General features: G+C 42.0%; 1 protein-coding gene across 4 annotated transcripts in view; it reads right to left on the bottom strand.

Annotated features, from left to right (window-relative positions):
- The window catches only part of slc20a2 (solute carrier family 20 member 2), a 40,624-nt gene that overhangs the window by 3,336 nt on the left and 19,513 nt on the right, over window positions 1-17,775 (bottom strand). For 3 of the 4 annotated variants that reach the window (XM_020099205.2, XM_069523462.1, XM_069523461.1), the window contains exons 2-10: window positions 12,678-13,235; window positions 10,244-10,384; window positions 9,510-9,595; window positions 8,450-8,546; window positions 8,106-8,225; window positions 6,704-6,937; window positions 5,418-6,054; window positions 5,060-5,245; window positions 1,967-2,051 (exon numbers count right to left, since the gene is read on the bottom strand). In XM_020099205.2, coding sequence (XP_019954764.1) covers window positions 1,967-2,051; window positions 5,060-5,245; window positions 5,418-6,054; window positions 6,704-6,937; window positions 8,106-8,225; window positions 8,450-8,546; window positions 9,510-9,595; window positions 10,244-10,384; window positions 12,678-12,966 — 1,875 coding nt within the window. In that variant the 5' untranslated portion in view covers window positions 12,967-13,235. Of the gene's footprint in view, window positions 1-564; window positions 650-1,966; window positions 2,052-5,059; window positions 5,246-5,417; window positions 6,055-6,703; window positions 6,938-8,105; window positions 8,226-8,449; window positions 8,547-9,509; window positions 9,596-10,243; window positions 10,385-12,677; window positions 13,236-17,775 lie in introns of all 4 variants that reach the window. The other variant, XM_020099206.2, reaches the window with a different exon arrangement.

The raw sequence follows: 17,775 nt of genomic DNA, 5'->3' as shown, positions 1-17,775 counted from the left end.
AAATATAGTTTTGTAAGAATTATGTTTTAATATTTTCTCTCATACAGCTAATATAACTTAAATCTTTTAAATTTAACTCTGCCCGCCATCGGCCCAATACAAGCTACCAGTGTGTTAAATTGGAGGCTGTAGAATTATAGGAATAGTTTTATATTTTTCCCAAATATTTCTTAAAACAAATTTTCTAACGTTACAGGGACACAAAGTCAAGTTTGATCTATTTAAAGAAACATCGGACAAATATGAGGGGATTCATTTCATAAACAAAAAATTAACAGGAACATTTCTGTTTCAGATAAAGCGTTTCAGGACTCTCTACTTTTTTTAAACATATCTCAATAACTTAGATATACAGTATATCCCATTAGCTTGCATGTTATTTCCTTATTGTTTTTCTTTAAAATTACAAATCTTCCTTTAAGAGGACACGTGGGAGATTTGGCCGCTGGAGGAAAACTGCACGAGAGGTCAAAACGTCAACTGCAGGAGTTGTGATTGGCTGTGACGATTGCCAGCTACAGGTGAAGCGATGAGGTGGAGCTTCACTACCAATGACTCCGATACCTTGCAGTGGGTGGAGCTTATTGGGATGCCCACATTTGATGCAACAAGCACTGTTAGCGCACTCATTACTTCAATGCAAAATCCGCTGTGAAGACAGATGAGTGGAGAGACACAGAGAGAAAGATGGAGAAGGAGAGGTAAAAAAAAAAAAGGGGAAAACAAGTGAGAAGGGTGGCTGGGGTCGGGGGGAGGAGGTGGGTGGTGGGTTTGGGGGGGGTCTGCTTGCAGGCGAGGACAGGAGGGTGGAGGACCCACATACCAAACCATGCCAGTGGTGAGAGGGGCAAAATGGAAGAGAGTTGGTGGAAATGAAACAGAGGATGAGACACCATGTTGATGTGGAGGGGGGGGCAGGGTCGGGGGCTGGAGGGGTCCCGCTACGTCTTCCAGCCTGGATGCTGATGTTCCTGTAAAGAATCAGGGGAGAGGGGCTGCACACTGCTGCCGGGGGGGAGGCGGGCGGGACACTGTTTTGATTGTTTCAATGCCGGGAGACTGATGAGAGTTGGTTTGATTGTCAGATGCAGGAAATTAAAGGACAAGTTTGGTTGAAGACATTTATGGTCTTAAAATAATGTTACCTGGACTAATGCTGCTGTTCTAAACAAGATATCTGCCAAGGTCCGGAAACACAGTGACACCGCAGAGTGAAGTGAGACGTTCTTCAAACAAATACATTTCTCCACAGTTCAAGATTTTAATGTCTGATTATGACGTGTATGTTTATTGTCATTTGTTTTTTTGATCATTGCTAAAACACTTTACAAATAAAATCTATTATTAATATATAATTATCATTAATGCACTAATCTCAATTCTGTTTAGTTTCTTTCTTTGATAATCACCTGATACCATATAGATAATGGTAGATATTTTTATATATATTGGGAAATCGTAATGTATACAGCCCCAACCATCTCCATCCAAGATGTATGTTGTCTGAGAAGTAAAACCTGGGGCCAAAACAAAGCCTGTCTCTACTGCTTGTAAGGTTTTATGGTTTTCAAGCACACAGTAAAACACTAAAGGTAACTCCAGGCACCTTTAACAGTGGATTTAACAGTCCAATGACACCATTTATAGACATTTTCAAAACGTGTGGGTTCGATGCAGAAATGTCACCATGTTTCCAGATCTCAGTATTTACTTAAATTAGTCCAATGTCATAACTGACAGAAATTATGACCAAAACGTTTCTTTCTCCCACAATAATATAATAATGTGAGTATAAATAATCCACAGCCATAATCCGACTGAAAACCTGATTTCTTTATTTTCTTAATTGAACTGGTTGTGTGTGGTTTCAGCCCTGCAGCCCTGGGAGGCAGTGTGAGCGCCCTGTCCCCTGGAGACGCCTGTAGAGGGAAGTGAGAGACCGGCTCGGACGTCCACTCAGTCATACCTTGCAGTGTGTGGTACTGACAGGGATTCCGATATTGGAAGCGAACACGACTGTGAGTGCAGAAGCCAGTTCAATAGTGAATCCACTGTGGAGGAGGGAGGGGAGAGGGGGGGAGGCAAAGAAACATCCTTCATTGTAATGTCAGGGACGTGCTGCTGACGGCACGGTGTCACCACACTGCAGCAGCCACATCACCACAGCAGCAGGATTAAACAGATATTATACTTACAAACACACACACTGGATAAAACATCACACACTGACACACACACACACCAGGATTTCATTAAGATTTGGTTCACAGACAATGTGTTATGCATGTTTTGCCACGTCCTGACTTGGAGACACTTTGTCCCCTTTGCAGAACATTATTCTCACACAGACCAGTGGGCGCTGAGGAAGAGAAAATCACCCCCTACAAAAAAAAAGTCTCCAAGATACAGATAAATGAAGAGAAACCAGAAGAATGAGAAAACTAAAAAAGGGAAAGTGATTCTTGAGTGAGCACTTCCTTCTTTGCAGTTACACAGCAAATAAATAATAGCGGCCAAACCAGTCAGGAGAGGTCCTGGGAACAGACATCGCTGAGGTTTGATCGGCCAAAGTGAGATAATCAGCAACGTGTCACTCTAGTCACCAATGAGGCGCTCGCCAGCAGCAAGGGACAATTTCTTTCCACAGTGAAGTTCTCCTGATTTGACTTGTTCTAGATTATAGGTGTGTGTAGAGGTGTGTGGGAGCTCATCCTCCATTTCTCTCTTCAATCAACTTCTAGTCAGTGATTGGATTATTTTTTATCTTTATTTCATCTTTTATTTACTTTTCATATATTTGTAGATTTTGTGTGTTATGCGCCTGGAATTTCCCAGTTTGGAATAAATGACACTGAGCCTCTCCATCTATCTGTGCTGGATGCTTTATAGCAAAATATAATTTTCTATTGTTTTTGGCAGAATGATGCAAGAAGAATGAAGAAAATCCATACATGGGCGTTTGTGGCTCAGGAGGTGGAGCGAGTCATAGAGCTGGACAACAAAACACTATCAATCACTATCAATATATAAATAGCAATAATACTTTAACTTAAGCCCAATATACTCACAATAGTATGTGTATACATTCAGCAACATACACACCACACCGATTTAAACTTGAAATAAATATAATGTGAAATTTATCGTGACAGTTATCGAATGATATGAACATTTTTGCTTGATATCAATTTTAGCTGCATCACTCAGCGCTACCAGGTCGTCCTCAAATCAAAAGGTTGGTGGTGCTCTAGTTAAAGCAAGTGCTGTGTGAATGGGTGACTGTGATGTAAAAGCACTACACAAATGCAACCAATTCACCATTTTACACACACACACACACACACACACACACACACACACACACACACACACACACACACACACACACACACACACACACACACACACACACACACACACACACACACTTCTTTGTCAGCGTGTTGCATTGAAACAAACACCAGAGGAGCCTTTAGAACAGTGAAGCAGAACCAATTTGTCTTTGAGTCCTGGCAAAAAAAAAAACTAAGCTGGTGTTGGAAAGAGATAAATTAAGAATGAAAAGAGGACGAGGGACAAAAAAAAGAGGAGAAATGAAAAAGAGGGAAAAGGTAATAGAGTAAGTAAGGAAAGATTTAGAGGTGAGACGCCCATAAAAAAAACCAGACAAAAAGATGTAGTGGAGAGAAAAGGAGGAAAGAATGAAACAGAGGAGGGTTAACCACAAAAATAGAGATTTACAGGAGAGAATAGGAAGGAATATATTAAAAAAAAGCAGGAGAGCAGACGGGAACAGAAAAGTGCAGGCTGGTGTTACAGCTTGTGGTCGGAGACGAGAGGCCAGGATTCTCACTGTGCAAGTATGACTGGGACTGACTCTCATTCGTCGTGGACCGACTAACCAACACTTCATCCTTAACCTTAACCAGAACCTCAGAAATTATGTTTTCCCTTCATTAGGACCAGACTTTGGTCCTAATGAGCTCTACTGGTCCTGACATCAGCTTCCCTGAGGTGCACACACATACACACACGCACACACACACTTCAGCTACTGCGTGGGAAGACGAGAGGACAGTGTGAGTGAGAGAGTGATAAAGATATTGATTACAAGGATGGAGGAGAGGCCGTAAGTGGTTAAGGATGCGTGATGTTCATTGCCCAGGTCGTGGGATGAATTGAGCCCTGGGGCTGTAAGTGTTATGGTCCAAACCAGAATACTAATTTATTCATGATTGTTATGTAATAAGTCAAAGGGCATGAGGAAAAAAGAGTGTGTACTATTTCTATTTCAGTGCCAAAGCGAAGAGGCACGACAGCTCCGCTACTTAAATAGATTCCTGAACGTGTTCAAAAGCAGTTTAAAGTTCACACGAGTGGTGTATTGATGATTTGATTATTTATTAATGAAAAAAGAAAAAAATAAGGTTTCATTTCATTTCTTTTAAAAGCATACAAAAAAATAATTCCATGAATCTATTGAAATATTTACATAATTAGACTTCTCTTATATTTCTCTGCAGACACAACCAACATAGAATAAAATGCAAATACATGATTGTACTTGCAGGTTGTTGATGTGGTAAAAATGCAGCAGCAGCAGCTGCAGCTGTCTTTGGGAAGTAGAAAGAAGTGAAACTCCAGACAAATGTCCTTGATTAGTCAGACAAGTTCACTGTACCTGTGAATACAAAGCACCCCAGGCAACAGAGCTGTCACTCCAACGTTTATCGTGCTGCCTTAGATTTATGCACTTTACTGTGAGCATAAAGGGAACGTCTGAGTGTGCGCTGAATGGCAACTGCTCGTTCAATAACGTTTAACAGCCTTATATAAAGTGTGTGTGTGCATTCGAACACGGCTGGGTGCACGCAAGTACTTACCCAGGAAGCTGCAGCCCTGGACGGACTCGTGTGTGTCAGCATGTCAGGACTCTTTGGAGCGAGTGAAACTGAACATGTTGGAAAGTTCACCTTTGCCACATACTCTTTCCAACACACCCACACACACACAAACCCACACCCTTCGAACCCGCTCCCCCACATGGTGGCGTTCTCACCTTGAGGGGGTGATGGGAGTCAAGTCTTTCCCCATTGTCTGGATGACGCGGCGGCCCCACACCCACAGCCCGGCGCAGATGCCGATGCCCCCGTAAAACAGCAGCCAGATGGGAGTGGCAGCGTCCTGCATCACGCCGCCCTGGTCATAGATCATCCACAGCGCCACCAGAGGCCCGATGGCATTACTGCAACGTGAGAAAATAGATGTTAATGACGTTAAAGCAGAGCAGCAAAGCTGATTTCTCTGTTTTCACTGGAAATTACTCAGATGTATTTTATGGAAACAAGCTTCAGCAGGTATTACTGAAATATACATTATACAATGCTATCTGCCATGTAAGCAGCAGGGGGCAGCACCTGACATCGTTGCCTCCGTGTGCAAAGGATCCGAAGCAGGCGGTGAGAATCTGCAGGAAGTGGAAAAGCTGGAACACCTCGGGTTTGTCCTTCTCTTCATGATCCTCCTCGGCCAAGTCGTCCAGAGGCATCGGAGTTGGGGCCCCTTCCTCCTCCACCCCCTCCAGCTCCGTGGCCAGCTTCATCTCCACCCCGCCCTCCTCCGCCTCGATCTCAGCCTCGGCTACGGCGTTGCAGTACGACGAGTAGCTATCGTAGCGTATCCTCTTCTTGGAGTAGGACACGCTGTTGCTCCTGCCGCCCCCCTCACCTACCAGCTTTTCACTGTCGTCACGCGACTCTGTGCGTATGAGCGGCTGGACGGGCATGCCGCATATCGCCGCTGTGTAGCAGGTGTAGCTGTTGTTGCGGCGCAGCAGGCGGTAATTGTTGTCGGGCGGCCCGGCGTTGGAGCCTGAGCGCTCGTTGTCGTCCATGCGGCCCAGGTGGATTTTGTGAAGCAGGTCTTTGTAGAGACCAGAGTCCTTGTGCACTGTGTGGTAAACCTGGCCGTCGCTGCGCATGTGGCCATCGAAGCTGAAGCTGCCATTAGAGATGGGTGACTTGAGGCAACCGTTGGTCATCGAGTGGGTCCGACCTGGGGGGATGATATGGAAGACAGTGTTTTAGGATAACCAAAGCTAGTATCCAATAGCAACACAGTGCAGTACTTTTATCGAATTTACAAGCTGCTCCTTAAGAAGTCGTCTCACATTTTTTTATTTGATGCATGAAGAAGAAGAAGAGGTTACATTTCTTGTTCCAACAGAGAAAATGGATTTTTAAATAACATGAATTTCAGTTAATGGTCTGATGAATGTAAGTGGCTTTGGTACATTTGATATGGGCTCTTCAGAAATGTTAAGTGATGGAAGACGGATGTGCACACTGGTCTGGAAAATTAAGGATCCTACTTAGTACTGAAATAGAGATTCAATCTTTATTACCAACTAATGGCTGATATTTTTGTCATGAGTGCAAAAAATTATATTTTGTTGTTAAATGTTGTGTTTTGCATGTTTTTCCATTATAACTTCCAACAAGGATGTTTTTGTCCATGTTTTTAACTAATTCAGAGATCTTGATGGAAAAAAACTAATCAGGCATATTTTAACAGAGTGATAGATAGCATATAAAAAGAAAACACACCAGAAACTACACTAAATGGATTCTTCATTTGAACAGATTTTAAAATGTCTTGTTCATACATTTTCATCTCAAGTTAGTAAAAAAAACGTCAGCTCTACCGTACACCCTGCCATTTGGCAGGACGGTGCCTCCATTAGCCAGGTTGGTGAGCTCTCCACTGGAGTTGCGGGTCCCTCGATCACTGCTGCCGCCGGTGAGCGGCAACACGGCCTCATCTGTTCCCTTGGCTCCTGGCAGCTCTTTGAAGACGGGACTCTCCTCCTCCTCCTCAGGTATCTTGTCCAGGCTCTCGTCTGAAATCCTGGACAGAGCCTGCTCCTTCTTTAGACGACCTGGAGGAGATCAGAGGTTAGGGGGTTTAGTGAGGAGAACATATCCAGAAAACAAAATTAAATCCACTATACAATGCTTATGGTGTTTACAGAGCCTTTTATCATGTTCTAAAATGTCTGAGGGATAATTTACAAATTGTCAAATTTTAATTATGTGAGTTAATAACTGAAGGACAAATATTTAAAAATAAAATCAATAGAATCATTTTCTTGCATGTCTGTTTTGAAACTTTGTTGTTTCTGTGAACTAACACCAAGAATTTCAGAAAACTCTGCAGCAGCATTCCACAAAAACAAGTATGTAAACATCAGCTGATCCAAACTAATCTCAGCGCCGACCGACTCCATGCCCCCGACTCCTCTAAACAGCCGTCAGCACAAACCCACTAACAAACTCCAGTCATCGGCCGGCTCATTTTGATGGAAGCAGTTCAGGAGCGCTAATGTCACTTAAAATCCTCACAGACATTCAGTGGTCACGAAACATTAAGCAACAGCTCAGGTCGGCATCAGTCGTGTGAAGGAGCGCCTCAGAAAAAAAATCTATTTTAAGCCTCAACATGGATATTATCACTTCACTAACAGCACTTCTTATTTTGCTTAAGTAAAAACTCTAATTTAACCCAGACTTTTATTTTCATATTTGTGTAAAGCATCTCAGGAAAAGTCTTCTTGTTCTTATTTATCCTGCGAGACAGAGCGGCTGCCTTGCTCATGTCCTCCATTCTCTCAGATATTCCACCTACTGCTCTTTCCACTGTTTAACTTAATGTGTCATGTGCTTTAAAGCATCGTCTGCTTTGCTGCCGGCTCATGTTCCCATTACAGAAGAGATTCCTAACCTTGATCTGAGAGCTTTCCCCACCACAGGCTATCATCTCAACCCCTTGGATCCGGTCAAGGAGCAACATGCCACAAAAAAAAATTAAAGTGTCTCAGCAGAGCAGCTGGAGTTCACAGGGTTTTCTTGGTGGCTTTAGTGGCTTTGGCAAAGGCCAAAGAGAAAACACATCCGTTGGCATCCGATGTTTGGTGTCAGAGCACAGAGTGTGCAAGCAGAGGCTGAAGCTCTGTTGTTCGTCCTGGGTCAGGGTGCTGTGCTTTCAGATAGCGTGAGAAAGACTGGGCACACACACACACACACACACAGACACACACAGATACCTACTTGCTATTTTCCTCCTCATCCAAGGACAAACAATTGTCCAGACGAGAATTGCACACACCAGCGACCCGGCTAAAGTTATGAGAAAGATGGCCCACACCGGCAGCATCTCCAACCCGAGCACTGTAATCAATGAACACACACATACACACATAACTTATACACACAACATATCTGGCATGTGGTTTTGAAATGTTAAAAATCTACTTATACTCTCGTCACACCCTCGGAAGCAATTTTGTGCGAGCCAACGATATTGGCAATTTCAGTGAGACCGAGATGATAATTCGATCATACATTGGTGTCAGAGTAATGTCTCTTAGGAGCAACTACCGCCCGCCACTTACACGGCGCTCCAGTATACATGATGGAAAACGTGTTGATCCCAATGGTTGTGGCGTAGAAGAGAGGCAGCGCTCGCAGGCCGTTAGGGACGGAGTCGTCCTGCAGGGAAAACACACAAATGGATTTTTAATGCTGATGTGACGATAAAGGAGCTAAAAATATGCCTCATACCAACAGGAATATATAAACACACATACAGATTACTAATAAAAACACAATTCAAACACAACACAACCAGACTAAGAAATAGATTTTACCCTCAGAATAAATAGTGAAATCAAAACAACAAATAATCTGTTCTTACTATGTTTCTAATGAGTTTTCTTACAATTGTGTATTTATTTTCTAAATACACGTTGTATTCTATGACTCTAAATTTATTGTATTACTATTATTATTGCTCTGTCTTATATTACTTAACTACTTTATTTTGGTTTCTAAAGTTTCCTTGCAAACGTTTCCCACACAGTAATACTTGTGGAACCAGTGTAAAGATAAAACATCGTGAGGGTAGAAGTTAAATTCAGGTCAGTTCACATGTGGAAATCAAACCCACATAATATAACCACTTCTTACACAATGTGTGGTTCTACTATGACAAGGAGCTTGATGCAACACTACCAAGATCAAGTTGTGTTCTGACTTATCTGATGTAGATAACCTGCGGAGACAGAGATGAACTCATGGTGAGTTTGATGTAGGGAAGCACCGGCTGCAGTCTAAATAACAACCCGGCCTGTGAGTCACTCAAACATAAACCTGCAGTCGTGACCTCAGGATGATCCTCAATAGTTTTCTCTTCCTCCTCCATTGAAGTCGACGGTTATGTAATGACAGATCTGCAGGTATTGCGAAACCCACAGAATATTATCTGTGCTGAGTTCTTTGGACGAGCTTGTGTGTACACATGTATGTCTGTGTTTTAATTCTGCTATTTAAACCAGAGGACAAACAACTCTACTGTATTTGCAGGAAATCAGTATCTCAGTGCTCAGAGTTTAAAGCCTGAAAGAGTTGTGAGCTGGTGAGTGAGTGACACTGCACAGTGAGGGGGGGGCCAACCTTGTTGAGGATGAAGTGTCTGATGAGCAAGAAGAGGACTCCAGACATGAGTCCAGAGAGCAGGGGGGAGATAAACCAAGACGACACTGAAGGGGAGAGGAGAGAATACACAACAAAAATCATTTCAGTCATCCAGTTACTATCAGTCATTATGATTCATTCATTCCCAATTTTTGCAGGATGCTTCATCTTCTGTACTTTAATCGTGTCAATCAGTAGTTTCCCTAACTTCCCACAATGCATTTCAAAGTTTAAATTCCTCGTATAGAGTTTTAGATTCAGCTGTGAAAGTGGGGATATCATGAGTAACTCTCTAAGCCTGAGAGGAAGTGACGGCTTCCTCTTCTACTTTGCAGGTACTTTTTGATGTGTTTTCCAGCTGCATTGCATGCTGGTCTATTGAGCCTCCTAACGGGGGAGAAATTGTAATCTCTGCCTCTTTTTAAAATGATCATGTGGGTTGTAAAATGCTCTGGGGGAGTCATCCTTAAAAAATCTCTGATGATGACTGTTTATGCTTCTGAGTTAGAAACGTTTCTGTCATCAAACTAATCACAGCTCAGTGTGTTGTTACTCAGTCTGGTTTCAATGGGAAAGTGGCAGCTACACCAGTAATAGTAATGTTATGTACAAACAGTGCACTGTGTGTGTACGCCATGGATTTAAATGAGTCGAAACAAGGATATAAAGAGTATAAATACACAAACTGGTCTTAAACAACCCGCAACCATTACCGATCTTGACGAGCTGCATCCACTGCACGCCCTTGGTGCCGATGGCCACCATGGAGAAGCCGATGGTGGCGCCAACAATGCAGTGAGTCCCAGAGATGGGCAGTTTGAGGAAGGAGGCGATTAGCTGCCAGACCGCTGACCCTGAGATCAAAACACGGACACACACTGATCTCACACACTTTTCTGATTCATTGGGTTAAAGGAGGTTCAAGCTGTCAAAGAGAAAACAATACCACGTGAATCGCTGACTCGTTTCTGTGCTCAGTTATGTTAAGTAGTGGTTTGATTGTGTTTGTGCTTCACCTCACTATGTTTGTGCTTCACCTCACTAAATCAAAGAGTTAAAACAAAAAAACAAGAGAGCGAGACATTTTACTTTGTAAAAACAGACACTTTTCAGTCGACGAGTTGTTTGTTTTCATGTTTAATATGTATTTATATTGTTTCTTTCTATCTTTTGGCTGCCATGCTGTAGCCTGTATTATGGAACTGACAAACAATTTTTACTTGAATCTAGTTTTGCCAAATGAGATGCAGTAAATGCAAGAAATTTACCACGAGGGACTAAGAATCTCAGACAGGTGATAACAACAGATTTATGGTTCTGTGTATTTATCCAAAGGAAAATCCATTGGGTCTGTGAACACAAGCTTGTGTTTATGGATATTCTTTGTGAACAGGGTCCATTATTTCAACAATAAGTCTCAATTTCACACTGATAGTATTGTTTTCTATTGTGTTTGATAAACTTTTATTTCTTCCAACAGGTTCTGAAAATAAAATCCTGTTTGGGATCAAGATAAACTGTTCAGTGTTTCCCCGACATTCACCGGCGGCACGTGACCCTTCAGCGACGCGGGATTCCCCCCCGTGCATAATATCCCCTTATTCATCGCTGTTTCCCAGCAGTCTCTGCCATTAACATGGCTTTGTCTCAACAGGGGCGCCATTGTTTTTTTGTTCATTCATTTACTGATGTAATTTAAAGCTCATGTGTAAAGCTACTACTGATTCTCAACAAGCGCTGCTTGTGCTTCTCTGTAAATGTGTTTTAATTTGAAGGTGCTGGACTCAGGAAATGCTGCTACGTTATTAGAATCTTATTTAATTAAGTTGATGCAAATAGATTTAAACAATTTTTAACCCTGCAAATTCATTTTATACCATTTCTCATATATCAAGTTAAAAAGTGGATGTTTTTATGTACTTTTGTTGGCTGGAGAACAAAATTCAATAGTCTATGAGCAAATGAAAGAATACAGATGGACCCACGCACAGGTCAGATGAATATTTCCAGCAGCTTTACATAATCTGAGTGATGTCTCCTCTCTGTTTACCAAACCTATGGACACACAGTCCTGCAGAGTTACAGCAGCATGGACTCTGATCACAGCTGCAAACACCATCTCAGGGCTGAATGTGAAAATAACTTTTTTCCTGTCAAATGTGTAGAGCAGATAATAAATGTTAAATGCATTTAAATATATACAGTAATCTGCATTAGAGGTTTTTCAAGTCATTTATCAAGTAGAAGGGAAATTTTGTTTTCCAGCCTTTCAAATACTAAGAATCTCTCTTTTTCCTTTTTATATCAGTATGAATTTAAATATTCGCTGGTTTTGAGATGTGGAAGAAACTGCGGGAAACCGTGATGGTAATCTTCACTATTTTCTTACTTCTTCGTGGAGCATATGGTTCAGTGAGGATTAGTTGAAGTATCATCCTGATTCTATTGAGGGTCAGCACATGAACTCATATCACTTATTTATTCAGCAACGGCAGCACACAATCCTGACGATGTCATGTCCCCCTGCAAACCCACAGTGGTGAGGTTTCTTTATTTTATTTTCAGGGCTTCAACTAACAATTATTTTCATTATCAGATTACTCTGTCAGTTTACCATACACTCATTTGTTTAGTGTATAGCATGTAGCATTGTAGCATTGTTCAGTGTCTCATTTTCTTCAAAACACAAAGATCTTCACTTTATAAAACAGAGAAATGCAGCATCTAAGAGCTGGTGTGAAACTTTTTTAATTATATAAAGTCGACTTGTTTACAAAATGACTGATAATTGTTTATTTACCCATTGACTGATCCACTGATCACCAACCATTTCACATGTTGTATTATTCAGTCACTTTCTCTGGACGATGCAGCCAAGATCAGCTGTGATTCCCTTATTCTGACATTGAATGTGAAACTTGTCTGACTTCTTATATCTTTCAATTTAATACCTTTTATCCTTTAGTCAATTTAAGGATCCTTACAGCTTCTTTCAGATATGAAAAGACATTTTACAGAAAAGTCATACGACTGCTGCTGCGACTCCAATCCCGTTTTTATTCCGAAATGTTAGACTTCTGTGCAGGTCAGTGTTTGAACGCAGCCTCTGACATTAGAGAAAACTCACTGGATGTATAAGAAACTTACCGACCATGGCGCTGACCTCCCCTGCCATGAGCACAGGCACCGTCTCGTTGTACAGGTTGACATCTATAATGCCCTTCCGAATCGTCTCGCCCACCTTCGCCCCCAGCAGCATCGAGCCCAGTGTCTCAAAGATGGATGCCAGGATGCAGGCTTGCTTGAGCGTGACCACACCGGACCCCACTGCCGTGCCGAATGAATTGGCCACATCATTGGCGCCCACCGAAAAGGCCAGGACGAAGGCAATGATAAAGCCGACGATCACCATCCACAAGTATGAATCCATTTCCATCTTGATATGATTTCAGGGGGAAAAAATCCAAGCGGAGAAAAGCAAAAATAGAGTTAAGATATTCTAAAAAAGAAAGTGCTCTGTGCGTTTCAGCGGAGGACTGAAAGCGCTCCTATTCTTCGTCCCCTGGTTGTAAAGAGTTTGAGGGGAGAAGCACAGCCGCTAACTAAGCGTTTGGAGCTCAGTCCAAAGATTGGAGACTAGTGATGGTGGGTGCAGGGAGCATTCCATAGCTTAGGGTGAGACAGCCTGTCTGCACGTTCCTTCACCTGAGAGAGAAACGAGACGAGAGGGGACACAGAAACAGATTAGTGTCATAAGCCATGATTACTCTTTTTCAGCATCTGACAAGACCTCACTGAGACTTCCTCAGAAAAACTCAAAACAAAGCAGGGGACGGACTGAGAGGAAGAGAAAAGGGGGAAGAGCTTATGAGAGCAAAAGGCAGAAAAAAGTGAAGGGTTCAGGATGGATGACAACAACAAAGACGTCTCAGTTTGCTCTTTGAAGAAATCAAATCAGACCATGCAGAGGGTTTGCTGTCAGCGCTGGGACTAAAATAAAACCACGGTGTCCAGAGTGAGATACCAGCAACACTCCCAACATCAGAGGAGACTGTTAACACCTTATTCCTGTACAACAGGACAGCAGGACCTTAAAACCTGCATTTACTTCACAGGTTTGGGCTGAAACTTAAATTTTAATATCCACTCAACTACCTCAACCACTTCGTGTCGAATACTACGATGCTTGAAAGTGATAAACAGAAATATCAAGGATGGAAAACTCTTACATCACCAAACTGCAGCTTCATGCTGTTTCCTCAAGCTGATCCAACAAAGATACAGAGCAAGAGACAGTTGAACTGGCAACCTGGTGAAAGTTGCAGTTGCCCTTCTCATCTTTTCTTCCAGCCGCAGCATGAGAGCCACAGCGCTCACTGGGTGACAGTCAAAGGTTTGCACGAGTATTGTAACATTTGAGAATCAAACAAAATCTAAGGTTTTACTGCAGTAAAAAAAAAAATCAGTGCACAAAGTCTCCACTGCAATGCAGTAGGAAGATCAGCAGTTCCTGTGGCTGCAGTTCACAAAACTGCACATCTGGAGGTGAAGAAAGTAAACTGATGATATTAAGAGAAAACTCAACTTCTCTGGATTTTAAATGAGACATATTTTTAATGTTCATATCCAGGTTCATCAGTTTTTGTATCTTAAAAAGGTTTAAATGCTCTAATGTTCAGAAATCACATCACTTTCCTCAGACTGTCCATCGCTGCAGCTCCTCTTTTCAGCCACTGTCTGAAACACTTGCTTTTAGCTTCTGTGTCTTTAACAACCATGATGAACCAGCTCTTGGATGAAGAACAAGTGATGCTACAGCAGCATCTCCATTAACCTTTCATGGATGCAGTTTGAGAAAAATGGGAAACTCTTTGCTCTCAGAGGTTTATAAACATATGTTTAACCTTAGTAGATCAAATGACTAATGAAAAAGTAATACAGTCATTTGTTGCACCCACGATAAAAACATTTCTTGTGGTTGTTGATCTGGTGATTCTGTCGTGATTCAGGCTCCAGAGATAAACTTGTTGATTTCATCTAGTGGAATGTTGATCACATCAGATTCACTTCGACATCAGACAAACAGCTTCCTCGTCCCTGTAAAGATCCACTTGACAACTTATTTACATGACAACAGTGACACTATGCCACCAACACTGAAGCCTCTGGTTCCCGACAAACCTCTACACCACTAATGACCTTGTCTGGGTTCTTCCTCCTCTTATTCTTCCGTCTATGCCACATAATCAAAATCATTTCATAGTTAATGGCAGCACATTTCCATGTACGGTGAAGCCAGTTGTTAATGGGGAGCGTTAAAAGTAAACAGCTGGAAAACCAGACAAGTACATTCTCTCGGCATGAACTGACTGTGTGCTCCTCGTCGTGTGGGGGCAGGCGACTCTTTTCTAAATAGCCTGCGGCCTGTTATGGCTCCCTCCTCCCAACCAAGCGCTCCATCTGGAACAGCTGAGGTCAGGTCCTGCCGTCCCTTTATCCTCTGTTGAACCGCCACACTCACATTAAATATGATTATAATTAATCTGTTCATCAGGTCCCTGCGAGTCCATAAACCACAACCAGATAACTCAAGTTATTAAAATTAGAGCATCATAATTGGTTTTTAAAGTTTTCAAGAGAGAATCTAACATGTTTGTTTACTCACAAAACCACAGGCCAGTTTATCTGTGATCTGGGAGGAAACTGAGCTCAGAGGAGGTAACATCTAAAGTACTAAGACTAAACGATACTTCATGGATCCCTGAGGGGAAACTCTTTTCACCTGCTCCCCTCCAGAGGGAGATCGGAGTGAATGATCAAGGTGAAGGATCAATGCCCCTGGAATTAATGATTCAGTCTCACACAAGGAAGTTTACGACTCTTTGGATGAAAGAGAATAAATATGAAACAGGTCAACCAAGTTAATGATTCATGACTAAACATAAATTAACAATCCTGGGTATGATGTTATCACTGTCAAGTATCCGCAGGTGTTTTATTTCACGTACGGTTTTAACTTCAGTGTTTCATCATCGCCGTGCGATGACAAGAAGTCTAAGTAATTCGACTCTGCAGAGTATTTTTAATTTGAAACGACAGGAAGTGGAGTTATGTGATGACACCTGAAGCAAACGAGAACATCCAGCCGCAGCTACAGGCAACAGAAGAGAGAAGGAGAGGTCGATAAAAGAAGCTGACATCAGGATGAATTGATTGATATTCAACTCCAGGAGACAGCCACTTGAGCACCACCCCTCTGCAGAAAACAATTAATTTAATCAATTTAGTGTAGTGACAGATGCAGGCTTTGAACAGGACGCTGTGGAGCTGCGGAACACCACAAACACACAATCAAACATGGCCATCAACCAAGCCCGACCAGAGACTCCACAGAGGAAACGGTCTGTGCAGCGGTGGAACACGTCACCGGAGAGAGCGGTTTGTGCTTCACTGTGTGTCAGAGTGAGGGGAGGAGGGGGAGGAAAGACGAGAACGAGCGACTCCAGTGTGTGCGTGCTCACATGTGCCTTTTTAATCAGGTCCACACTTTTCTAAAGAAGGAAACTCAACATGACAGCTGCAGCTGACACACAGTTCATTTTATAGACCATGTCCCACTGTAACACATCAACACTAGTTCCCATAAAAACTATTTTCATCCTCTACTTGACCTTCAATTAACAGTTTATTGAGATGAATAATAAAAACAATGATAAATAAATGTCCTTCAGCTTTAAAAGCTTTCTCAGGCTTTCATGATGGAGTAGGAACTATACGCAATGATATGCAGAATTAAAATCAGGCTCCGAGATGAATCAGAATGACGTATGAAGGCCTAATGTGGGAGGGGCTATTTCAGTAAGAAACATCCAATCAAAAAGCTTAGAACTCTGACGTGTGCTGCTAGAACAACCACACCTTATGATGCAAGTAACAGCACCTTCTCCAAAAATGAAGAGACCGCGTTTTCTTCTCGCCAGAGCACAAACGTATGGACATTACCCAGACTGCTGATTATAAATACAATAAAGCCTCATGTCCTTCATTGGTAAAGTAACAAACCTGCCATGTTTTCTCTACGCATTGATTTTCATATTCACTGCAGAGCCTATTAATTGCAAAAGGGTCAGATTACAGACCACAGATTCATGGGTGTGATACAACTTAAACGTGTCCTCCTTGATTCAGACAAATCTCAGGCTCCGTACCTTCAAGTTGTTTACTAGGCTCCAATGAATAATTCATCCAGACCTTGAAACCGTCAAGAGTTTAGTCCTTCAGCAAAACATAAAGTCTTCATAAAATTAAGTGAATTTAAAAATCAATCTCACACAACCTGTCTGAAGGTCATCTTTTCACTGTACATGTCTTATACCTCAATCTGCTTTAGCTTCAAAGAATAGAACAGAGTAGATTTAAGGCTTCCAAGATAATTAGCAGAGGCGGCAGACCCATAATGCACATTCACCACCGGCAGCCATCTTTGCTCTATGCAGCATGGGTGAAAATATAGTGAGTGATTATAAAGCTTTTGTACTGGTCACTGGAATCCGGACCAATAAATGAGATGAAGCAGCAACGTGAAATGGGATTTGGAAGCCAAGGTTATTTGTCAAAAGAAGAAAGAAAGAGTCAGTGCTAACAGGACTTGGGGACAGTATAGGACAGGATAAGTTAGAAAAGTAAGTAATGATTAAAACCTGCACATGTCAAAAACCTCACAGAAGTACTTCAAATGTATGTTTTGAGAAGATTTCAAAAAGCCTGATGTGTAAATGTTTGTTACTCTGACTGAACCTGGATCAGTAGTAACGTCCTGCTTCTTCAGCTCAGGTGGATCATTCTGCACAGAGTCACGGCTGCTGTCCAAGGTGCTGAACCTGAGACCACCGTCTGAGCCGATCGCTGTTGTTCGTACTTCAATTTCATTTTTGACGACAAGGAGATTTCCATGAGGAGTTTATTTAATGATCCACACGTTAATTTAACATGTAAATCCCAGAGCTATACTGCATCATCCCACTAAGTTTTGTATTAATCTGTCCAGTAGTTTTTGTGTAATCCTGCAAACTAAGAAACACATGCATGCAAAAACATAACCTTGGCAGAGATAATAACGTTGCTATACGATTTCAAGGGAAGTTCATCAACCATGAAGGAATGTGTCCCCTGTAGGACTCCAGAAGAGCTAGTACAGAAATGTTAAATATTTGGTTTAGGTTTTCTTATAAGAAAAGAGTCTTTG

This window comes from Paralichthys olivaceus, chromosome 4 (genome assembly GCF_024713975.1).
Source record: "Paralichthys olivaceus isolate ysfri-2021 chromosome 4, ASM2471397v2, whole genome shotgun sequence".
Taxonomy (NCBI): domain Eukaryota; kingdom Metazoa; phylum Chordata; class Actinopteri; order Pleuronectiformes; family Paralichthyidae; genus Paralichthys; species Paralichthys olivaceus.
This window is presented reverse-complemented; position numbering and strand designations above follow the sequence as displayed.